At 44.6% G+C, this 25266-nt stretch overlaps 1 protein-coding gene across 2 annotated transcripts in view; it reads left to right on the plus strand.

The window, feature by feature from the left end:
• Positions 1 to 530: 530 nt before the first annotated feature.
• The window catches only part of anapc1 (anaphase promoting complex subunit 1), a 55480-nt gene continuing 30744 nt past the window's right edge, over positions 531 to 25266 (plus strand). For both annotated transcript variants that reach the window (XM_083695353.1, XM_083695354.1), the window contains exons 1-21: positions 531 to 710; positions 1301 to 1537; positions 1742 to 1903; positions 4084 to 4126; positions 4325 to 4425; positions 7042 to 7124; positions 7276 to 7349; positions 7665 to 7810; positions 8098 to 8318; positions 12397 to 12606; positions 12878 to 12973; positions 13180 to 13270; positions 13503 to 13568; positions 13898 to 14035; positions 14562 to 14708; positions 15387 to 15447; positions 20918 to 21105; positions 21449 to 21523; positions 23564 to 23844; positions 24551 to 24642; positions 24809 to 24957. In XM_083695353.1, the coding sequence (XP_083551479.1) occupies positions 1325 to 1537; positions 1742 to 1903; positions 4084 to 4126; positions 4325 to 4425; positions 7042 to 7124; positions 7276 to 7349; positions 7665 to 7810; positions 8098 to 8318; positions 12397 to 12606; positions 12878 to 12973; positions 13180 to 13270; positions 13503 to 13568; positions 13898 to 14035; positions 14562 to 14708; positions 15387 to 15447; positions 20918 to 21105; positions 21449 to 21523; positions 23564 to 23844; positions 24551 to 24642; positions 24809 to 24957 (2637 nt within the window). In that variant the 5' untranslated portion in view covers positions 531 to 710; positions 1301 to 1324. The remainder of the gene's footprint in view (positions 711 to 1300; positions 1538 to 1741; positions 1904 to 4083; positions 4127 to 4324; positions 4426 to 7041; positions 7125 to 7275; positions 7350 to 7664; positions 7811 to 8097; positions 8319 to 12396; positions 12607 to 12877; positions 12974 to 13179; positions 13271 to 13502; positions 13569 to 13897; positions 14036 to 14561; positions 14709 to 15386; positions 15448 to 20917; positions 21106 to 21448; positions 21524 to 23563; positions 23845 to 24550; positions 24643 to 24808; positions 24958 to 25266) is intronic.

The raw sequence follows: 25266 nt of genomic DNA on the forward strand, positions 1-25266 counted from the left end.
AAAAGCAAGTTTAAAAAGATGTTTTTTGAGGGTCGTTTGAAGGAGGAAAGCGTGCTGGATTCTTCGATATGGTTTGGGAAAGTGTTCCAAAGAGCGGGGTTTCAGCGGATAAAGCCCAGCCCCCCAGGTCAGGTGTTTCATCCTGGTGATGGGGACGAGGAGGTATCAGCTGACCGGAGAATGCGGGGGTGTGCTGGAGGAGGAGGTCGCGGAGGTAGGACGGTAGAGAGGTAGGAGGGTGCCATGTTGTTGAGGGCTTTGTAGGTGGTGAGAGGAATCTTAAACTGAATCCTACATCGAACTGGGAGCCAGTGGAGGCTTTGGATGACTGGAGTGATGTGGTCTCTGGAGTGAGTTTTACTGACTACGCATACATCCAATCTGATGAAGGAAAGACTTGATACAAAGTCACAATGCAACTTGTTAGAATGGATGAAATGTATCAACTTTTGACACACTTGCGTCACTTTCCCGTATCTCCCCTGTGATTGGTTGGATCAAATGAGGAGGGGAATCTCGGGACAGCAAGATGTCCGCGCACTTTTGAATAAACAACTGATATATATATATATATATGTATACTCTTATTTTAATCGTTGCTTTAAGTTGTTTTTATGTTGACGATAGTGGCTACGTGGTACTCAAAGGAGAGTCGTACAAAGACAAGACACGGACTCCGAGACAAGAGCCAGATTCTTCCCTATTACCAGGTTCGCGTATCACTGTCTGTGCCGCATACATATGAATCTCACCAGGACAAGCTATCTTAGTCTCACCGGTTAGCCTGCTACAGTGCTAGCAGAACGTAGCAGGAAGCATGGACCAGACAGCTAGACTAACAGAAATATCTTGCTACGAATCTTAGCCTGTTACTTTTCCCAAAATCCAAATAGACATTCTCATAGTCCAAGCACTACTCAATGTAGCTAGCCAGTTAGCTGATGCTAGCTTAGCATATTGCCAATTACATGCAGTGTCTAGTTAGCTTTTTAGTAGCTTGCTAGGGAGGCTAAGAACGTAGATATGATTATAGCACTTGCTTGCAAGTTAAATTTGACTGCCAGCTACAAGCTGCCACCAACAGCTTGACACTAACATCATTTCTCTACCTACTTAGGCACAACAGTAGCTGTCATCTGACTACCACTACCAGTCTTTGGGCTTCAGTGATCCCATTTTATGTCCAATTTCCTCTACAGCATTGCAGCAAAATCTGTCTCAAATCTCTGGTTGTGGTTGATAGATTATTCAGGATTTTATTCATTTTCATTTCCCCCCCCCTCTCTCTTCTTCCCCTCAGAAATAATGCTGATATCTGGAACTCATGTCGAACGTCTATGAAGAGAGAGCCACAATGATAGCCGCAGGGGAATTGCAGTCGTTTGTCCCATTTGGCCGTGAGCACTGCAAAAACCACCCGAATGCTGTAAACCTGCAGCTCAGGCAGCTGCAGCCAGCTTCGGAGCTCTGGTCCTCGGATGGAGCAGCTGGTCTAGTGGGCTCCCTCCAGGAGGTCACTCTACACGAGAGGGAGAGGGTAAGGACCAGGGAAACTTCACAGTTCAGTGGTCACTGGTCTTCCATCCTGGTTGGTGACTTCCAGGCTAGAGTGTGCAGTCTTTTGGTTCTATCAGATTGGGTTGGAACAAAAAAACCCTGCATCGAGCTTCTCTGACACATCAGGTATCTTGTATGACACACGGTAATGTGTTTGTGTGTGTGTGAATGTGTGCACTTGCAGGAATGCTGGCTGCTGAGGAAGGGTTCTATTGGGGACAGTGATGAGGTGGAGTATGAGGAGGAACTCTATGCAGCGGGGAACATGGTCATATGGAGCCAGGGGAGCAGGGGTCAGGCCTCCCATGTATACAAGGCCTTCACTGTGGACAGCCCAGTTCAACAGGTAACCCACCACAGGGACATTAAATCAAGGATATTAAATCGACCTGATATGTCATCAAATGGGATATGGGATATAAACATTGTATGTATACATATGAGCACAGCAGTCTGGTGGAGGTAGTGATCAGAGGACAGGCTCATTGTAATGAATGGAATGAGGAATGGTATCAAACATGTGTTATTTATATAATTCCTGTTTCCATTCCATGCATTACAATGAGCCAGAGATTTCTCAGAGTTCTGCCTCCACCAGCCTCCCCTGGAGTGCAGTATGGCATGACTTTTCCTCTAGGAGGGAAATGAGGACATTGACCTAATCTAAGTCAATCATCCCACTCTGAACGTGCACATCATGTGTCATATATATATATCTATATCTATATATACAGTGGGGGAAATAATTATTTGATCCCCTGCTGATTTTGTTAGGTTGCCCGATTACAAAGAAATGAGCGGTCTATAATTTTTATGGTACTTTTATTTTAACAAATAGAGACAGAATATCAACAAAGAAGTCCAGAAAAAACACATTATATAAAGTTATAAATTCATTTGCATTTGATCGAAGGAAATAAGTATTTAATCCCCTACAAACCAGCAAGAATTCTGGCTCATACAGACCGGTTATATGCCCATGAGGCACACAGATTAGTCCTGTCACTTTAGGAAAAGTACTCCTAATCTCTGCTTGTTATGGGTATAAAAGACACCTGTCAATAGAATCAATCTCTTCCATTCCAACCTCTCCACCACCATGGGCAAGACCAAAGAACATTCAAAGGACATCAGGGTAAGAGTTGTAGACCTGCACAAGGCTGGAATGGGCTACAAGACCATCAGCAAGAAGCTTGGTGAGAAGGAGACAACTGTTGGTGCAATTATTAGAAAATGGAAGAAATACAAAATAACCATCAATCGCCCTCGGCCTGGAGCTCCATGCAAGATCTTGCCTCGTGGGGTAAGGATGATCATGAGAAGGGTGAGGGATCAGCCCAGAACTACACGGGAGGAGCTTGGTAATGATCTCAAGGCAGCTGGGACCACAGTCACCAAGAAAACCATTGGTAACACACTACACCGTAACGGATTGAAATCCTGCAGTGCCCGCAAGGTCCCCCTGCTCAAGAAGGCACATGTACAGGCCCATCTGAAGTTTGCCAATGAACACCCAAATGATTCAGAGAAGGCTTGGGAGAAGGTGATGTGGTCAGATGAGACCAAAATTGAACTCTTTGGCATAAATTCGACTCTTCAAGTTTGGAGGGAGAGAAATGCTGAATGCTACAATCCCAAGAACACCATCCCCACCGTCAAGACATGGAGGTGGAAACATTATGCTTTGGGATTGTTTCTCTGCTAAGGGTACAGGACGGGGCCATGTACCATAAGATCTTGGACGAGAACCTCCTTCCCTCAGCCAGAGCACTGAGGATGGGTCGTGGATGGGTCTTCCAGCATTGACCCAAAACATACAGCCAAGGCAACAAAGGAGTGGCTCAAGAAGAAGCACACTAAGGTCATGGAGTGGCCTAGCTAGTCTCCAGACCTTAATCCTATAGAAAATTTGTGGAGGGAGCTGAAGCTTCGAGTTGCCAAGCAAAAGCCTTGAAACCTTCAGGATTTGGAGAGGATCTGTAAAGAGGAGTGGACCAAAATCCCTCCTGAGATGTGTGCAAACCTGGTGACCAACTATAAGAAACGTCTGACTTCTGTGCTTGCCAGCAAGGGTTTCTCCACCAAGTACTAAGTCATGTTTTGCTTGGGGATCAAAATACTTATTTCCTTCTATCAAATGCAAATGAATTTATAACTTTATATAATGTGTTTTTTCTGGACTTCTTTGTTGATATTCTGTCTCTATTTGTTAAAATAAAAGTACCATAAAAATTATAGACTGCTCATTTCTTTGTAATCGGGCAGACTAACAAAATCAGCAGGGGATCAAATAATTATTTCCCCCACTGTCTATAGCTGTGTACATTGTATGGCAATGTCCTGGGAAGATGAAAGTGAGTGAAACATAACAATTGTAGCCCTGCTGATGGAAAGGAAGAAAATGTGAGACATTGGCTGTGGTCATTGTTAACACCACATGTCCACAGGATTTATGGACTGTCAATCCACACAATATTCCATTTCTGTTATGCATTTCCTGCAAAATCTCCCTTTATGTATCTCCAGGCCTTATGGTGTAACTTTGGTGTTCCACAAGAAAAGAAAGATGGTAGGTGTGCCTCGTATCCTCACAAATATGTTTGTTTTTACTTTACGTGGATTGTAGGAAACATGTAGAATAACTGTGAAGGGTCTGATGTGTTCTAGAGCAGGAGGTGATGGAGAAGACATTGTGTATTGTTATTGTTAGTGTTGTTTATTTGTTTATTGCGTTATTTATTGTTTTTTTGTTTGTTTTGTATTCCAGATCAGGAGGTGATGGAGCAGACGGTGTGCATCGTTCAAAGCGGCTGTGTGAATGTCCACAGTGTGACAGGGAAGGACTTTGTCTCCCCTTTACCCTTCCAGGTGAGTGCGTGATATGCTGCTTTTACCTTTTCATTATGGATAGTGATTATGACTCACTTTACATCAAGTTGGTCCTATGACTTTTAATGCTGAATGACTCTATTGTTCTTACAAAGTATTTCAGTAAAAGCTTTGTAAAACAGTTTAGTGGGGTTTTCTATTACACAACTGGAATATGGATTTAAGTGGATTAAATGTATGCTACTTTGCAAACCTAAAACAATGTTGTTACTAGAGTAACCTCTTTGAGACCAGGCGTTCCTGAGTTTGGAAAGCCTGGGGAAATCCTTTGCATAAAGTAGCTACAAAGGGGTGGAAATGAGTGACATTTGAAATTAGTGATGCCTAACACGTCAAATACCTTGCTTGGGCGGAGCTCCAAAAAAATATGTTTTTCCTTCAGTTTAAAAAATAAATAAATAATCAAACTTGCAAGCTAGCATAGGCAACAAATCTCTGCAAAATAGTCCTACCTGGTTGCTAAAGATGAAGCACATAACAACAAGTAACCATTCTACAGGCATGTGAGGGCAGGGTTCTTGGAATGTAACATCCAATGACATTTTGAGCACAGTCTCCCCTTGCTCCGTCTAGTTCAATCCAAGCCAGATCGCCTAATCAGAAATTCTCCAGACCTCCAAAGGAGGTGTGAGAACAACATGATTTGGGGGTATGGCTACGAGAGACTATTACTGGAGTAATTACAGCATTAGATATGGAGCAACTGTGCTTCTGGGTGGTCTGTGATTATTGGAGTTGTCTCAATTAAACAATTTAGGGTCATTTAGGACAATTTAGCGTCACATAATCCTCCATTGTGTCCATTTCATTTGTGGCGTAGTAAGAACGATGGTTAGAGAGAACCATATTTTTACAGTGTGTAAAATGGCTCCCTCTGTCCTGGTCATAGCTATTTCATATCCCATGGTAGAACCCCCATAGGAGACAATAAGCAGATATGGACAGTAATTATGCCTGTTTTACCCTGTTACTAATGTTCCCCAGGACCCGTCTATTGTCTTCTTAACCAGTGGTAATGGGTGATTTGGCCCACTGACAGCTGAAGAGCCTGTAGAATGAAAAACATCAATGTGGTCTCTGCAATTAAACTGCCTTGGTGTGTGTCTGTGTGTGTGTGTGTGTGTGTGTCTGTGTGTCTCTGTGTGAGTGATTATTTTCCGCATCTACATTAACCTGATATAATTGAGTTTTTGTTTTCCTGGTGAGTTGCGGGAAACAATCAGTAGGCCTGCCTATGTTGTGTAGGAGAAATGATGTTACTGGTTGATTGTGAGCTATTTCAGCTTCTATTAATGATGGATGTTTCCTTGATATACAGTGCATTTGGAAAGTCAAACCCCTTCACTTTTTCCACATTTTCTTATGTTACAGCCTTATTCTAAAATTGATTAAATATTTGTTTTCCTCATCAATCTACACACAATACCCCATAATGACAAAGCGAAAACACATTTTTAGAAATGTCTGCAAATTTATTAAAATTGAAATACCTCATGTACATAAGTATTCAGACCCTTTGCTATAATACTTTTAATATAATACTTTTATGCAAAAATGTCTCCAAGTCACTCAACAAGTTGAATTGAGTCCATCTAAGAGCAAGGATATATGACCATTTTGCATACTTACTTTCACAACCCCAGTTCATTTAATTTTGGAATGAATATCTTTTGTTTTTATCATCTCTGGTTTGCATAGGAATCAATTACACACTGTGTGGATCAGGTTTTCATTACAAACTGAGCAAATGGAGAGGAACAAAACTGCTCAGGAATGCTAGCCTGAGGCCTGGGGAGACAATCTACATAATGTACAAAAATCTACAAAGTTGAAAGGCGGAGATGAAAAAGCACAGTCTGCATAGTAGGGACAACATCATCTCACTCACTCTACAAAATTGGTCTATAACCAAGTGGCCAAAAAGTATCCCTTAATGGAAAATAATCTCATATCCATAATTGTGTTTGCAACCATAAATTCAAGTGATACAGCAAAGTGGCTGGAAATGTGTTTATTTAGTTTTACTACAAAGCCTTAAGTTTGGTGCAAATCCAGCACATGCAATGCAGTTTCCGCACTCTCTCTCGTGTGAAGAATAGTGGTAGCTGCATCAATTTATGGGTATGTTTGTCACCGACAGGGACTGGGGAGTTTGTCAGGATCAAGAGAAAATTATGGCAATTGTTGTTATTTTTATCCATTTTAAATTGAGTATAACACAACAAAATGTGGAAAAAGTGAAGGGGTCTGAAGACTTTACAAACACACTGTATTTACCTTGGCGTTGTTGCCTTTAGATGTTAATTAATTTCACCAGTCGTAGTTAAGATAAAACATCTGAGTTACAGATTGCCACACTTGGATTTTCCATTTTTAGACTGGTCTTATGAATCAAGTGTCGATTCACACCACAAACAATGATTTTAGGATGCAAACTTCAGTTGTAACTCCAGCAAGCCATTTTAAAGTGGACTAGTTCCAACTACAGGACATTCCAATCCCCATGATCCTCTTGAGTAAGATTTGATTTGATGTGCAGAGACTAAGATAGAAGAAAGTCCTGTAGCCTAACTAACAATTATAAATCTTTTCCAGGTGTCTACACTGTGGGCCACTAAGTTTGGGCTGCTGTTGGAGCGCAAGAACCCAGCTTCTGATGTACCACTGAGTCCTCCCAGGTACACACACACACACACACACACACTTTTGAGATGTGTTGACATACATGCTTACTCTCACGCTCATAGACACGCTTGCACATGCACATGCACATGCAGAGATTGTGTGAAGCATTTGGTAACCAGCGTTGTTTCTCTGCTCTGTTCTCAGGGAACCTCTGCCCACCGTATTCAGCATGCTGCACCCTCTGGATGAAATCGCCCCAGTGGTGTGCAGGCCTACAAGTGAGACGGACACACACACACACACACACACGTATACAGGATACACACTCCTTCAGAGTCATAGATGTCATTTTTCCTTGCTGATATGACAAATATAATAATAGCTGAGAAGATGACATACACACAATATTTTTTGACAAAAGACATTTTGGAAAGCACGATAACGAAAATCGTCCTCCCTAATCTCCAACGGCACCATCCGCCTCCGGTAGCTAAGCTATCGGTCAGTAGCTACCTGGCATAATATCTTCCTCATTAAGTCTCATTCACGGCCCTGTGTGTGTGTGTGTGTGTGTGTGTGTGTGTGTCTGGCAGGTCTAATTGATTCGGCCCCTGTTCAGTACGTCTCAGACAGCACCATGAAGATTGTCTTCTCCTGCTGCAAGCCTTCCATACTCGTGACCTATGACACCGTGCAGGGCGTACACTCCGCCTGGGCACTACGCAAAGTCACGCCTGATGTAAGATAACATTGACTAATGCAATGATATGTTCTGTTGTGGTATTTACGCTTTATCTTGGATGTGGCAGGGGTAAGAATGAAAATAATGTTTTAGGCTTAAGTTGTAACTCTAACTCTTAACAATCACAACAAACAATGATGTGTTTGTGTATCTTCCTATTGTTGTGTTGACGATTCTTCATTGACTACATTATTACATTGAGTCCAGCAAGAATTGCCCGATGCATAGGGAATGATGACGTTTGTTGAATTGAATAACCTTTGACCCTGAACCACGTCCCCCAGGAGCAGTCACTAGACCTGAAGTGTCCTGAGCAGGTGGCCACACCCCAAGGTTTGATCCCGCCCACCTTCCCAACCCCACACCTGCGTGCCATATCCAGGATAGACTCACCTGGCTCTCCACTGCACTGCCACGCCCTCTACAACCAGAGCAGGATGGCATCATCACCTGGTTTCCACTCACATGCACACTCGCCCAGTATCTCCAATATGGCTGCTCTCAGGTCAGTTCAAAAACAGGGTGTCCGCGGGTCCTTAAAAAGTCTTAAATTGTCTTAAATTAATTTCCCTAAATGTAAGGCCTCATAATGTCTTAAATTGTTTTTAAGACATTATGACCGGGAGATGACTACATGCTATTTTTGCTACGTTGTGTTTGTGGTGCAGCAAAGGGGATCGGATGGAACACACGAGTATGCATCTTCCGAGTGTTCTACCTCTGGGCAACTTTTAGTAGCAAATGTTTGGCGCGCACAGTCGGCACATACCTCACATCGGCTTCTGCTCTCTGTGCCTCGCTCAACAACATTGTTCGTTTGCTAGCTAGCTAGCTGGCATCTTGTGTGTAGTAAGTACTGTATATTGTGAGGGTTGTGAGTATCATGGGAAAGTGCAAATTTAATGAGTGGTTGGAGAACAGTTTTGATTGGTTGAGGAAAATCCGTCCGAAGCCCGCTGCATTTTAAACTGGGCACAATGGGTATTAAAGCAGATAACATATGCAGTGTGAGAGAGACAAACAATTTATGAAATCCCGTAGTCAAGCGAACATCTCTCAATATTGTTCTACCGTCTCTGCTCCGGTACACCAGACAGGCCTAGCAACTGTGGCCAGTAGAGTACCAACGACGTTGTTGCTGGCAACAGCATCAACCGACCTCCGTTCAACATTTGGGTCTACGCCCACACTGAAAGCGGAGGTGCTGTGGACTTTAAAAACAGTGGGGAGTCACCAGTCTTACAGTGCCAATGAGGGAATTGATAATATATTTAAAGCAATGTTTCCTCACTCAGAAATAGCAAAAACCTTTTTATGCGGGAAGGACAAGACCTCATACATGACATGATTTGGACTGGCCCCGTACTAGAGTCCGAACTGTTTGTGCTTGAGTGCCTGGTGATGTGTCGAATTCATTCTCAGGAGTTTGTGGAGCCTGATGTCCATCTCCATGGTGACCCAATGTCAACTGGAAATTCTTTGAGCATTTCCAGCAGGAGCATGTTGAACACTGGAGATCCTCAGCTTGCTGTTGTGGGGAGTTGTGGCCTCCACACTCTTCACAATGCATTAAAATATAGTTTTCCCATGTGAAAGATGGAAAAATGTCTGATGGCCTGCACACTATCTTCACACAACATGCCAGCAAGGACAGAAGACTCGGGCGCTTTAACCAAGTCAAAGGTGTTGGTTAGGGGCGCTGAGTGGCGTAGCACACTAATGCGCTTACCATGTAATCGCAAGGTTCCTGGTTTGATTCCGACCCTCAACCTATCTTTCATGTCATCCCTCCTCTCTCTCCCATCCTTCCGGTCAATCTCTACTGTCTCTATCCCAATAAAGCAGAAATGCCCTAAAAAATATATTAAAAAAATAAATTAAAAAAAAGGTGTTGGTTAACAGAGTGTGGTAACAGAGCTGGGATTCTGACCGACTAAGACGCTGAGTGAACTGTGTATACTCCTCGCCAATGTTCAGTCCCTGGACAACAAACTGGATGAACTCAGAGGAAGGATTACTTTCCAGTGGGATATTAAAGCATGCAGTCCCCTCATCTTTACCAAGACCTGCCTCAATACTGTGGTTCCCGACTCCGCCATTGTTATTGATGGCTACTCGTTACACCGGCAGGGCAGGACTCTCGACTCCGGTAAGGGGAAGGGAGGCGTTGTATGCTTTATGATAAATAACAACTGGTGCACGGACATTGAGACTTTTTCTACCCTCTGTTCCCACGACCTGGAATACTTGATTAAATGCAGAGAAAGAATTCTCGTCCGTCATCATTACCGCTGTGTGTATACCTCCCCAAGCTGATACCAAAACTGCACTGAAAGAACTGTCTAGGACAATTAAAGGGCAGGAAACGGCACATCCTGACGCCGCTTTCATTGTGACTGGGGACTTCAATCAGGCTAAACTGAAAAGCCTGCTAACTGGTTATCACCAACACATCTCCTGTCCCACACAAGGCAATAACATTATCAACCATTGTTGTACTCCTTGGCGGAATAGTTACAATGTACAGATTCGCCCTGCCTTTGGCAAATCTGACCACGCCTCTGTTCTGCTCCTGCCGACCTACAGACAGAGGCTTAAGCAAGCATCACCAGTGTCGTGTTGTGCAGCGCTGGAGTGAGCTAACTGAGGACACGCTTCAGGGATGTTTTGATTGTGCGGATTGGAGTTGGAGTTCAAAACCTCCGCTCACAACAACATCAATATTTGTCACTGGTTACATCAAGCATTGCATAGACATCAGTGTTCCTACTGTCACGGTACGGTCATTCCCCAACCAAAAACCATGGATTAACAGTGACAGTCATGTCTTACTGAAAGCATGGACCTCTGCATTCAACTCTGGGGACTCGAATGCCGACATGAAGTCCAGATCCGACCTCCGAAAAGCCATCAGAGGCGCCAAGAGGAATTACAGGGACAAGATTTAATCTCACTACCAAGGCTCTGACGCGATAGGTATATGGCAGGGATTACAGACTATAAAGTGAGACCAAGCACTGTTGCTTTGCCCCCCTACAAGCTAAATTCACTTTATGCTCAGTTTGAGGATAGTGATATGGAGCTCCCCATCGAAGCTCCTGTTACTAACGAGGCCTGTGTGTTTTTCGCTTACTGAGGCTGACGTGTGTAAGATCGTCAAGTGGGTCAACATCAGCAAAGCAGTACTCAAATAATGTGCAGACCGACTGGTGGGCGTTTTCACAGACACAGGCGTTTTCACAACATGTCCATGTCCCAGTCTGTAATCGCCACCTGCTTCAAGGTGACCACCATCATCCCGGTCCCTAAGAAGTCCAAGTCTACCTGACTAGTAGTCATTGAGACTAGTAGTCTCAATGAGTACCCCCCTTTTGGCTCTCACGTCAGTCATTATGAATATCTTTGAGAGCATAGTCAAGTCCCATATAAATTTCTCTCTGCTGGCGACTCTGGACTACAGATCAGCATTCAACACGATAGTCCCCTCCAAGCTCGTCACCAAGCTCAAGGTCCTGTGTCTCAACACCTGCTTGTGTAATCGGATCCTGGACTTCCTCATGGGCTGACCCCAGGAGGTGAGGAGAGGCAGCATCACCTCCTCCACTCTGACTCTCAACATGGGGGCCCTGCGTTTATTTTTGGAATTGCATTCTAAGTGGCATTAAAAAAGTCTTAAAAAGTCTTACATTTGACTTCCTGAAACCTGCAGATACCCTGAAAAATCTCTCTGGCAAAATCTATTACCAACTGACCACCTCCTCTGCCTCGTCTGAGAGAGACTCAGATATCTCTCTCACAAAAAGCTCTGTCTCCAGTTTTTCTGAAGTCACCACCTCTGACCTTGCAAAGGTGGTTGCAGGCATGAAGACCTCAACCTGTGCCCTGACTCCAATAAACTCTACAAGCCATTTCAGTCTAGCTTCAGGTCCAAACACAGTAATGAAACAGCATGCCCCTCAACAACCTGACACCCTCCTATCTCTCTGACGTCCTCCTCCAACACACCCCTACTCTGGTCAGCTGATGCCAACCTCCTCGTCCCCATCACCAGGGCTAAACACCGGACCAGAGGGTACTGGGCTTTCTCCAGGCTTTCTCCCCACTCTTTGGCCACTGTCCCAAACCTTATCAAATAATTCAGCACACTCTCCAACATCAAATGATCCCTCAACCCTTTTTTAAAATTTATTATAAATCTTTAACTATTTTTTATTGTTTTCTACTGACTGCTTTTGTTTTACTTTTTATGTATCTATCTATTCTTGTGCTCTCAATGGATAGTGTCTGTGAAAGCACTATACAAAATGTATGAATTATTGTTATTAGTAATATTAGTTCATAATCTCATACCGGCCCATCTCCAATATGGCTGCTCTCAGGTCAGTTTATAATCAGTTAGGACTCTCACACTCAGCCTTAACTGCATGTCCAATATAGATGCAGCTAGTCCAGGGTGTGTATAATAGTCTCTCACATACATCCCCTCCTTCATCTCAGTACCACAGAATTATGCACAGTTTTAGTCATAACATTCCATATGGTCATCGACCCATGACCAAAACCACTCCCTACCGTGTGTTTAGCCGGTCTCACTCCCCTGGTATGGCGACTCCCTCCTTCTCCGGCGTGGCACGCTTCAACATGTCATACCAGACCCCGTCCTCTAGGGGGCACAGTTTCCTGCCCTCACCCAACAGCACAGCCAACGAGTCTGTTCTGGTGGCAGAGATGGAGCCCATTGTACCAGACCTGTGCATTGACCAGCTGTGGAGCGAGACCGCCACGTCCAACAGGTCAGTACCTGACATTGATTACATAAGAAGAATCACACTCATAGACAGAAAAAAAGACAGAGACCAGACACTATTATCCTGAGACGCTGTCATGGATCATTTTCAGTTCCTTTTCTGTTTTTCTCTACTATTAGATGGTTACTACTGATTTCTGCATGTTACTGAGTCTAGTTTGTTCTCTTTTTTTTGCGAGATGTAGTAATGTTGGAGTAATTATAAAAGTCATTGGGGAGAAAAAAATAGTAATTAGATCTCCTGTGTTTCTCTCCAGGGTCATGAGCTGTCAGGCCTCTAAGGTCTTCATCACCTCTGACCTGTGTGAGAACAATTACCTCTGTTTCCTGGTCGAGTCCCACGAACAACTCAGGTCTGCATCTCTCTCTTTCTCACACTCTTCCTGCTGTCTCTGTCTCTCTCTCTCCCCCCCCCTCCCTCTCTCCCTCTGTGTCTCTCCAAGTCTCTCTTTTCCCCTCCCTCTCCTCTCTGTCCCTCTCTCTCTCACCCTCTCTCACATACATACACTCTCTGACTGTCTCTCTCTCTCTCATAATGACTTGTTTGTATTATTTCCAGATGTGTTAAGTTCTTTGAGAGCAACAATAAGTCTCAGCTCATCTTTGCGTCTCTTGCAACCATCCCTGCTAAAGACGCTGCACCATTGCAGGTAAAATTAACCCAACACCTCACAGTATTATTTATTAACTGCTGTATTCAGGATGTTTAAATAACTAATAATATCTACTCAAATTTATGTTTCATATTTGGCTGGATTGTTAAACATAGGCAAGACCTACTATGCTTCTACGAAGGTCTCATCTTAATGGCCGCTGTATTGGAGATGCTCATATATTGATGTGCATCATTTCTCATTTTTAATCTTTTATTTTCCTTCTCAGGGCATAGATGCCATGCTGGTTCTGGAGGCCAATGGAAGCCTGGTTCTATACACTGGAGTGACCAGGGTAAGCACAGAGTAGTTGGCTGGAGGCTGGTGGAGGTAGAAATCAGAGGACGGGCTCATTCCATTCCCTGCATTAAAATGAGCCCAACCTTCTACTTCCACCAACCTGGAGTAGCGCTAACATTTGTTGAAATGTACAAGCATTTACCACTAATGTCTCCTGTCTTTACCACAGCCATTCACAGCTTTGTATTGATGTACTGATATAAGACTGATTCAGTTCAGCCAGAAATTGGTGTCGCTTGCTGAAGAGATTTTTAATCTCAATGGCATCACCTGTAGAAATAAAGGATATATACCGTAGCACATGATTGTGTTTTTTCTCTGCAGGTGAGCAAGGTGTTTGTCCCAGGGTTGCTGTCTCCCACCTTCAGCCTGTCCAACCACAACATCCACCTGAGCTCCCCCATGCAGAGCGTGAGCACTCCCACCAAGGCCACCAACCGACACATCAGACGACTGGACGAGGTGATACTCTCGTCTTGGAGCGGGGGGGTATGAAGGGGAGGTTGTCAGGGCAATAAGGAGAGCAATAGCCATACACAACCTTTTATTGAAGTACTGATAGTACTGATAAGACTAATTAAATTCAGCCAGAAATTCACTTAGTTGATATATTGACGTGTCGCTTGTTGAAATTTTTAATCTCATATGTGTCACCTGTAGAAATAAAGGATATGCATTGCCCTGCATAAGTAATGGGACAGTTAAGTATTTTTTCTTCTTTTGGCTCCATTATCTAAAAGTTTGGATTTAAATCTAACAATTAAAATGGGGTTAAAATTTAGATTTTCAGCTTTCAAATCAAAACTTTTGGAGTATAGAGCGAAAATAAGAAAATACGGGAGGGCACTGTGTGTGTGTGTGTATATATATACATACATATATATATATATATATATATATACATGCATACATGCATGCATACATACATACATACATACATACATACATACATACAACGTTCAGTCTCCCCTCCCCTCCTGTACTCCAGGTGTCCATGCCTTCTCCAGTGTTGGTGTCAGAGAGAGGTTTTTCCACCAAGCATCATGAAGTCTCCTGGCTGGAGGACTACACCTTCCAGCAGTCTGTGCCCTACATCCATGCCCTCAGGGACCCTGTCAGCAGCAGAGTCACACTGGTGAGTTGGGGGGGTGTGTCTCTCTCTTTCTCTATCGCTGTCTGTGTCTCTCTCTATCGCTGTCTGTGTGTCTCTCTCTCTCTCTCTCTCTCTCTCTCTCTCTATCGCTGTCTGTGTCTCTCTCTCTCTCTCTCTCTCTCTCTCTCTCTCTCTCTCTCTCTCTCTCTCTGTGTCTCTCTCTCTTTATGTCAGTGTGTCTGGAAGTTGTTTGGGCTGAGCAGTGAGCAGGTCTACTGGGATTTTTGCTTGTTGAATGCCCTCTGAATGAATGGAGAGAAGTCTCAGTGCTCCTACAGAACTGAGCACCACCATACGCCTGTCAGTCTGTTTAAATGGTTCAATAATGTCACACATCTCTGGGTTGACATCCCTAACTGCAGGGGCGGTCCTGTCAGGACCAGTAAAGACATGCTGTACAGCCCAGGGACCTCCTGTCCCAGCCCTGTCAAAGTCCTGCTGCCTCTGAGACACACACACAGACAGACAGACACACACACACACACACACACCTGACTGACCTGTTCATTGAGGGATTTAGAAATGTCAAAGTCCAGCGGCATATGATATGACACCTGCTATACGGATTTTGATCAATATAGGCAATCAGTATTTTAGACATATTGCTTCTTGTGAAACAATCCTTTTGTGTCTGATTTTATTTTATTTCTCTTCATTCAGGAGCTGAGCAACGGCACGATGCTGAGGATCACTATCCCTGAGATCGCCACCTCAGAGCTGGGTAAGGCTAAAATCAACAAAACAGTGGTTAACCCATTTGTACCGGATGCTGCGCGCCGCAACATTGCATCTACCGCCGGTTACTGTGTTGTGCAACTCTGAATCTCCTGCCGGCTGCTGCATGGCGCAGCATTGTTGATTTGTCGTCATTTTCATGACACGTGCAGCATATAATGCACTGTCATTGGTTCAAATACACATGAGGTGGGTCTTGTTGATTTTTTAAAAGCACGTGACCACCCAAATGTCGTGTGGTTCGCCGAAAATCACGTCAATCAATCAGACATACACGTGCGTTTATTGTTGATTTTTTTTTGGAGAGCGGCGAGGTGGCTACGACAGAGGAGGATTTTGACAGTGAGGGCAGTGACAGAGTTGGGAGAGAGTGATATAATTTATTTATTTGTTATATAAATAAATCATATAAAATATATTTTTTTCTTCCCCATCTGATTTTGAGGATTTTTAGAAAAATGTGTTGGTATGTTAGTGCTAAGGGAGCATGTTTTAATATAACCTGTGATTCTTACCTTTAAAATGTCATTTATTTCTTGTTTCTATGTGCTACAGAGGCTTAGATATTAAGGTTTTGGTAGACGTTGACAATTCTTAGTATTTTTTCAGAAAACCCTCAGGAGATAAGGATATTTATCCTAGAATAACATGGGTTAAATGGAGTAAATGGGTTAAAGAGATGGTTCAGCCTATGTTTATGTTTAGGTAAAATAGACATGAAACATGAAAATAGGCTGAACCATCCCTACAACAATGTCCTAGTGTTTCCCCTAGCATTATACATGTCCTAAACAGATGTGTGACTGTAGGATTAGATTTCACTCACACACACACACACACACACACACACACACACACACACAGCTGAGTCACCTGGCAGTTCTGGCCTGGAAATAGGCTTGTCACACATTGATGTAAACCAGTAGACAGTGGCCGACCCCCACCACACCTCCACCAGTCCCTCGATCTCTCTCTCTCACACACACACACACACACACACACACACACACCCTTTACCTATTCATACCATACATGCACACATGCACCTGCGCACACACACCCACACACGCACATTAAGCCACAGGGCATTTAAAGGGAGTCACTAAACGCAGCTAGACCACGCTCTGTTTGTGATGGTTGGCTCTGCTCTGCCCTAATTCAGCCAGAAATCTGATTGGGCCCTGCAGCATCCATTGCTACCATAATAACCCACATGTACTCTGGGGGATAGGGGATGTCCTCGGAACATCAAGGTGATGTGGGAGAACAATATTTATTTATTTATTTGCTGTCACGAATGTTTCAACATATGCAATAGTGCCATTGTCAGGGTAAAGTCCAGCACTTGCCTGTCTGTAAGAGGTGTATATTATAATACCTCATGTCTTATCTTGAGAGAAGAGTCCATAGCTGACGTCTTTGCTAAGGGCTAACCTTAAAAAAGTTATGCCTAACTTCTGCCAACACATCACGTGTGCCACCAGGGGAGATTTGGACCACTGTTATACTCAGTTTAAGAATGGGTACAAAGCTGTTTCCTGCCCTCCCTTTGGGAAATCAGACCACTCCGCCATTTTGTTGATGCCTGTTTACAAACAAAGGATCCAACAGGTAGCAGTCGTGAAGAGAGAGGGAAAGCGGTGGTCCGACCAATCAGAGGCCGTGTTACAAGACGCGCTGAGTGACGACGACTGGGATATGTTTCAATCAAGTTCCAGCGAGTTTACAGAGACTGTCTTGGACTTCATCTCAACATTAGCCGATAACATTGTACCAACAAGAACGGTAAAGATCTACCCCAACCAGAAACCCTGGGTCGACAGTTCCATCCGCGCCGCTCTGAGAGCCCGCACCGCTGCTTACAACTCCGGCCTGGCATCCGGCAGCATGGAGGAGTATAAAGCGGAGTCCTACAAACTGCGGAGGGCGGTGAAAGCCGCCAAGAGGAGATATGCAGACAGAATGCAGGCGCAGAAGGAGAACAACGACACCAGAGGCCTATGGCGAGGACTACAGTCTATTACAGACTACCGGAACACCCCCCCCTCAACTGGAAGTGCAGATGCCTACCTAGCCGAAGACCTGAACTCTTTTTATGCACGGTTTGAGGCTGGCAACACCACCGCTAGCGCGCCGGCTAACAACAACAACGTCAGAGTGCTGGCTAGCGCGGCTGATGGGAGTTCACACGCTGGGGCAGAGCAAGCATTCTCCGTGACGGAACACGACGTGAGGAGGGCTCTGCTGAAGGTGAATACTAGGAAAGCTGCTGGCCGGATGGCATACCTGGGAGAGTACTTAAGACCTGTGCTAACCAGCTAGCTCCTATGTTCACTACCATATTTAACCTATCATCAACCTATTTTAACCTGTTTTAAAAGATCCTCTATCGTCCCTGTGCCCAAGATCACCTCCCCAGCCTGCTTGAATGACTACAGACCCGTGGTTCTAACCTCAGTGGTCATGAAGTCCTTTGAGAGGCTGATTTAAGGAATACATCTGCTCCTCCCTCCCTCCGACCTTGGACCCACTGCAGTTCGCATACAGACCAAACAGGTCCACGGACGATGCAGTCTCCCAGGTCCTCCACACCACTCTCTCTCACCTTGACAGTCAGAAGGGGGGCTATGTGAGAATGCTGTTTATAGACTACAGCTCAGCGTTCAATACCATAGTCCCCACCAGACTGGCTGAAAAGATTATTGGTTTAGGACTGAACATTCCCCTGTGTGCCTGGATCCTGGACTTCCTGACGGCCAGGCTAGGGTAGACACACCTCCAGCATACTCATCCTGAGCACAGGGTCCCCCCAGGGCTGCGTCCTTAGTCCCCTCCTCTACTCCCTGTACATCCACGACTGTGTGACTAAGTCCAGCGACAACTCCATTATCAAGTTTGCGGACGACACAGTCGTGGTGGGGCTGATCTCAGATAATAATGAGGAAGCCTACCTGGACGAGGTGACGGACCTGTCACTCTGGTGTCAGGAGAATAGCCTCATCCTGAATGTCTCCAAGACAAAGGAGCTGATTGTGGACTTCAGGAGAGCACAACATCCAAGGATCTACACGCCGCTGGACATCGGTGGGACTGCTGTGGACAGGGTGAGCAGTTTTAAATACCTGGGAGTCCACATCACAGAAGACCTGACCTGGACTCCCCACATCAGTACACTGGTGGGAAAGGCAAGGCAACGCCTGTTCCATCTCCGGCAGCTGAGGAAATTCAAAGTCTCCCGGAGGATCCTTCAGTCCTTCTACTCTGGAGCTGTGGAGGGCATCCTGGCTGGCAACATCACCGTCTGGTACGGTAACAGCACGGCCCAGGACAGGCGAGCTCTGCAAAGGGTGGTACGCCTGGCAGAAAAGACCATGGGAGCTCCAACCCCCCCCTCTCCATGTCCTGTACACCAGGAAGTGTAGGACCAGAGCCTACAGGATGATGAAGGACCCTCACCACCCGAAAAACGGACTGTTCCAGCTGTTGCGGTCAGGCAAACGCCTTCGCTGTCATGCAGCAACAACAGAGAGACTAAGACTGAGTTTCTTCCCCCATGCCATCAGGATCATCAACGATGACCCCACCAGTGCCCCCCTCAAGTCACTCACACACTCACTGACATCATAACACATATGCACACACATAATCATCCATTGCAGACTCATCCTCCACTGTAATTATCTGTACTGTCAACCTGTCATTGCCATTGTATATTGCCATTCCATTGCGTACATTGCTTCACCGCTGTTTATACTGCTACACTGTTTATACTGTTTATACTGTATACATATTTTTTAGTACTTTTATTTTATTCTATTTTAAAACGTATTGTTGCACTACTCTGTGGCACTGTCACTTTTGCATTTCACTGTATACTTGTATGCACGTGACAAATAAAGGATCTTGAATCTCAAAGGAAATTATAAAAACACACTACATCTCCCTTTCCGTGTGTCTTTACTGGAGATGCACTGATTGTTGTAAACACATGCCAAATACGGCTGCACAGCTGAGATGCAGTGACAACAATAACAACCATGTCTGCGGTCTAGAATTACTTCACGCTTGAGACAGACCCCAGTAGAACTGCTTGATTCAAAATTTGCAAGGGGTTGTGAGGGGTGACAGTAGCATTTCATATTATTATTATTTTTTTTTTTTAAAAAGAGCCAATGGTCTCGCACCATGGCCTACCGTGCACACGTGTGCCCATGTTGGCATGGGTTCGAAAAAAAAAAAAAAAGCTGTTTATCGGATCTGTACTCAATAACGGCTGATAGGTCGGTATTGGCGGTGAAAAAGCGGTATCGGTACATCCCTAATCTTTACTATTCTATTGTGTTATGCTATCAATGGTGACTGAAACAATGAAGGATTCCCATTTATTCATTTCACATGTAAAACACGCTGCGGGCCATGTCTTATCTTCAACAGCAGATAAGCTCCTCATTTACACTGTAACTGAGCCAACCGAGCCCTCAGAGGTGTAGCTAGCCTATTTAACTCACAATGCTAATTGGCTGTTTGGTGTGTTTTTAATACCTTTGCATCTGTTCACAGTTCAGACCATGAACCTTGTAGTCTCCCCATCTTTTGTTTTGTGAAACCTCAACCAATTAATGCAACATCGGGTTCCTACATGTTTGTGAGTAATTGATCCCAAGCAGGGGCTTCTACCTCTAATGAAATGGCATTTCTCCTGCCTCTGCCTTGACCTTTGGAGCTCGTTATCCAATTAAAATAGCCGCTTGTTAGTTAAATACCCGTCTGATTTGGTGGAGTGGGGAGATGGCACGGCACTAATCACTATGGTGTCTCTACTACCGGATGGTGTGCGAACTCTTAACTCTGGGAAGTTGGATACATGTCACTTGACAATGATCGATTGCAGTCATTCAATAATAATAATAAATATCGATAGTATGACTGTTGATGTGAGGAAGAGCACTAGGCTAGAACACTAGGCTAGAGCACTAGGCTAGTATTGCTCTTGTTTGCACAAACTGTCACACATGCAGTACTGTAGGAAAATACCCCCAAAAGTTTTTGTACTCATGCCATACCAACCTGTATGTTAATTACTCATGCCATACCAACCTGTATGTTAATTAGTTTGATCATTCTTGTCACACTTAACTTGATCACTCACCATCACAGGGTGTTGTGAGAACCAGTTCCAAATGGTTAGCCTGTTACCTAACAGTACCCAGGCCAATTCCAATGGACAGGGCATTGTAGAGTGTAATAGCTTAAAAAATGACTTTATACTAGTTTATATTTCTCTCTCTCTCTCTCTCTCTCTCATAAATGCGAACTTACTTCATGTATTTCACATTGTGTCTATTTAACCCTAGTCTCGTTCCCAGACACTTCCGTCCAATGCCAAAAGGTCTGGTGGACCAATGTGTCAAATCTCTCTTGTGTCCCCCTCCCCCCTCTCCCCCTGGTGTTGACAGTGAGGAAGTGCCTTATGGCGGTGCGCTTCATCCTCCCTAAGGACACAGCCATGAAGGTTCTGGTGAAGTGGTACAACATTTACAATGCCCCCGGAGGACCCAGCTCACACCTGGAGTGGAACCTGTTTGTCACATGCTTCATGACACTGATGGGATACAACACGGAGAGGCTGGAGTGGACGCGCAACGTGAGTCATCGCTACGGCAATGTTGTTGTCATCGTCAGTCATAGTAGAGTCATGAGAGAGTAGTGGTAGATGGTAGTGGTAGTAGGACTACATAGAATACATAGGAGTAGTGTTGAATACATTGTTATTTATACAAGTATATGAGTTTAGTTATAGCTAGAGAGATATCACCTTTTGAAGCTTTGACACATTTAAGTCACCAGCACCTAGAGTGAAGGACTCTGATGAACTGTTAGCAACTGACAACACAAGACCCACCCTGTACTTCATCAGAAGTCAAAGGGTTAATGAACCATTCTTCTCCAGGCTCTTGACCTGTGTATGTCCTCTATTGTCTCCTCAGCTCCATTTTGAAGTGCCCCTTTCTCCTGTGATTGCTCCTAAGAAGGCCCGTCCGTCTGACACAGGAGCTGATGAAGTACGGTATCAGCCAGCAGGGCTCCAGAGTGTGACCATTTGATTTTGCTGTGCGAGTAGAAATTGTTGGTCGCGCGACGTCACGTTTAGAATTGTGGCCAACTATCCTCTGGTAGTTTAAAAAAAAATATATATATTTAACCTTTATTTTAACAGGTTAAAGTCACATTGAGACCAGAGTCTCTTTTTCAAGGAAGCTCTGCTATGATACAAATACATAGGATACAAACACAAGATACAATTTAATACAAAACATGAACACTCCTCTGTAACCAGGTTCCAGCAGTACTAGAGAGTCTAGTTTTAGTATCGCTTGGAGTTCGTTCCACTTTTTCGGACTGTACTGGCTAAAAGCTGTTTTTCCAAGGTCGGTGGAAACATGTGGGATCACAAAAACTAACCACTCCTGTGATTGGGTGGAATAACTAGTGGTTATATAATTTAGGATTGATGTGATGTAGATATACTGACAAAGACACACCCTTTGGCCTGTGCCTTGAGCGGTGTAGTCGATTATATGATAGCAAGGGAGTTACCTTTTTTGAGCTGCGTTTGGGTGGTGTAATGACATACTTCAGAGGCAGGCAGTGATGTTTATTATAATCCAGGCAAAGGTACAAAAACACAATGGGCAAAATCCGTAGTCAGGTTTAGGAAAGAGTTCAGCAACAAAGTGGTCAAAAATAGCAAAGCTATCAAAAGGCACAGGCGGGACCGTGTGGGAATATGCAAGTTAGGAAACAGAGGTGAGGACTGTAATACTGCCTGAGGCGGAGTGAGACTGAAGGGAATATAAGGGGAGTGAGAACAAAGGGTGATTGGGAACTAATGAGGGACAGGTGAGGGTGATTAGTAGGCTGGGATGTGGATCTTTGGCATGACAGATGGAGTCCATCCTCTTTATAAAGACATGGTTTCTTCGAAAACAGATCAAAATTGTCAATATATTCCACATGGTTTGTTGAACAGTAAAACTCCAGCCAGGTACGTCGATTTAGGAGGAGGCTGAAATTCTCCATCCCCCAAGTTGAGTGTTGGCATTGGGCCGGAGATGAGAACATGTCTTCCCGAGCTCATCACCCTGTTAATAAGCACAGCAAAAGCACCGTTCTCGCCTGCTGAAGTGAAAGCCATAGACCTACAACTGACCGACCAATCTCGCGCTGCAAGTTAGGCTTTCTGCCTCGAGCTGCACAGTGTCGAAGCCAAATGTGTCTGTGCAGTCTTTGACAAACAAGGATATATACTGTAGGCCTGAGTGAAAGACATCGGCTGGCCCTCTAACCACCAACCTCTCAGGAAGGTAATTAGGTCAACCATTATATGGGTCAATATGACATTAACAGGAATGAACTGCAATTCAGACGGTTTGGTTAATCTTGTGTAGTATTTTCAATGCTTTCATACTGTAGATGGCTTTACCATCTTTGAAACCTTTCCACATACAGTTGTAGTCCACAAGGCATAACTGATTTAATCAATATGTAAATTGACATCAGATTGACATATTGAATATGACGTGAACGTTTCTGTGAGGTTGGTAAATAGCCTTGTCTTTTTCCTCCATCTGTTTACCTCACGTCTGTTCATCCATGCATGACGTGAGTGACGTTGCACAGCCATGGGCTGCAGAGGCTCTGTGGTGTAGCTGGGGTCAGGGGTCAAGGGTGGGGAACTCTGCGAGGAGTTGTGTAGCATTCAGCTTTCTGACTGGAGGAGGAGATGTTACTGGAGGAGCTTGTGCTTGCATGTAGCAAGACCTGAGGGAACGGATGATTCATGCTATACATGATGAGGGCTTGATGTTTGACTTATTTTTAACCTCCCCTTTTTATACAGAATTCATGTTATTTGTGTGTATGTGCTTTGCCTTGCGTCATGTATGTATTTGTGTGTTCTCTGCGTGTATGTAGGCCAATGTTAGTATCCTAGGTTTGCACCTATAAATCAAGTCTATTCTACAGATGAATTTATAGATTGATTGATTGATTTCTCTATTGGCAGATACAGTATATTTATATATGTGTATTATGTTCCTCAGGACTGGGACTACATGCGATGCTCAGACTACCACAGACAGGTGGTGTGTCGTCCTGGAGCTGTGGGTCCGGAGACCACCGCCTTCCCCTGCTGTGAGGATCCCTCCCAGCCCCAATCCTCCTGCCAGGCCCCTGCCCTCAGGCTGGACCCCCAGGCCCCCCTCTTCCCCCACATCCCTGCCCTGTTCTATGTCCTCCACCTGCTCTACCAGGAGCTGCAGCTGGACGAGCTCCAGAGAGGGGGGGCGCGTTCACTGGTGGGGCTGCTACAGCAGCTAGCCAGGTATGTAGCTACAGGGGCAGTGGGTTGGGGGTGTGAGGCGCAGCTGGACCAGCTTCAGAGATTGGGGAGCATGCGCTCTGGTGGGGCTGCTGAAACAACTGTGTGTGTGTGATTGTATTTACGAGGGCTTTGAAACACAGTTAACAAGTTCTGGCCATTTAGAGACCAATTGAAAGATTTGTTTAAACCAGCCTCAATAAATACAATAATTTTCATCAACCTGTTAAAATCGTCAGCTCACACATATGAATCACTGCTTCAGTAAAACCTGATAAATAGAATCCCTCGGGGATGCACTGAAATAAAACAGCATTTAAAAAGGTTTCATGTCAAGTGTCGTTGACTGCACTGCTGTTGACATTAAAAAAATAGTTGAAGTGGTGGAATCAACTGCACTCCACAGAGTAATTGCCCATTGCTTGTGTGGACCTTGTGACGGTGCTGGTGGGAGGGGGGGGGGGGGGGGGGGGCAAAACACACAGACACACAACGCTGCACTACCCCTCTCCCAACCTGTTATTCAGGTTAGGGCTGGATGGTGGTGGTCAGGTATTAACAGTATTGATTAAATGACTGTAACTAGATTAACAGCCCCTATTATGACCTGGCTGCTAATTGTTGGTCTGTTTGTAACAGGGATCTGCAGCTGGAGGGATACATTAATCTGGTGTGTGTCTGTGTGTGTCTGTGTGTCGCTCTCTAACAGGGATCTACAGTTGGATGGTTATATTGACCTTTACTGGAGAGATTACCCTTCATTCATCACCTCATTCAGGGAGTCCTGTGTCATTGATCAGGGTAAGAGTGAAATCAACCAGCAGTGTCTGATCATGCCCCCCCCCCACACACACAGTTGTCTTCTGAGTGTGATCACTGAGGTGTGTGTGTGTGTGTGTGTGTGTGTGTATATATATATTTGTGTGTCTATGGTTAACTTGATTGATCTCGGTGTTCCCCCCCGCAGCTCAGATCGAGCAGATGCAGAGGCCATCTTTCCTGAGAGCGGAGCCTCCGTGTGTGTTCAGCTGGCTCAGCAGCTGTCTCAGGGGTCAAGAGGTCGCGCCCTTCCCATACCTGCCCAGCATCTGTGAGAGGACAAGGCTACTAGTGCTGGTATGATACTAACACCATCATTCTAGAAAAGAAAATAGTAACACACACACTCTATAAATATAACATTTTGGCAGCAAGCAGCTTTAGTCAGGGTTTGGTTAGGTGGGTTTATGGTTTTGCCCTTCCTCTACCTGCCTGGCATCTGTGAGAGAACCAGGCTAGTTAGTTTTGGTATGGTACACCATCGTCATTCTAGTGAATAAGATAATAACAACATAGTTATGGTACGATGTTTCGGCAGCAAGCAATTTTAGTCAGGATGTGGTTAAGAGTTCCCTTCCCCTACCTGCCCACCATCTGTGGCTACTT

Source organism: Argentina silus (assembly GCF_951799395.1).
Source record: "Argentina silus genome assembly, chromosome: X".
NCBI classification, from domain to species: Eukaryota; Metazoa; Chordata; class Actinopteri; order Argentiniformes; family Argentinidae; genus Argentina; species Argentina silus.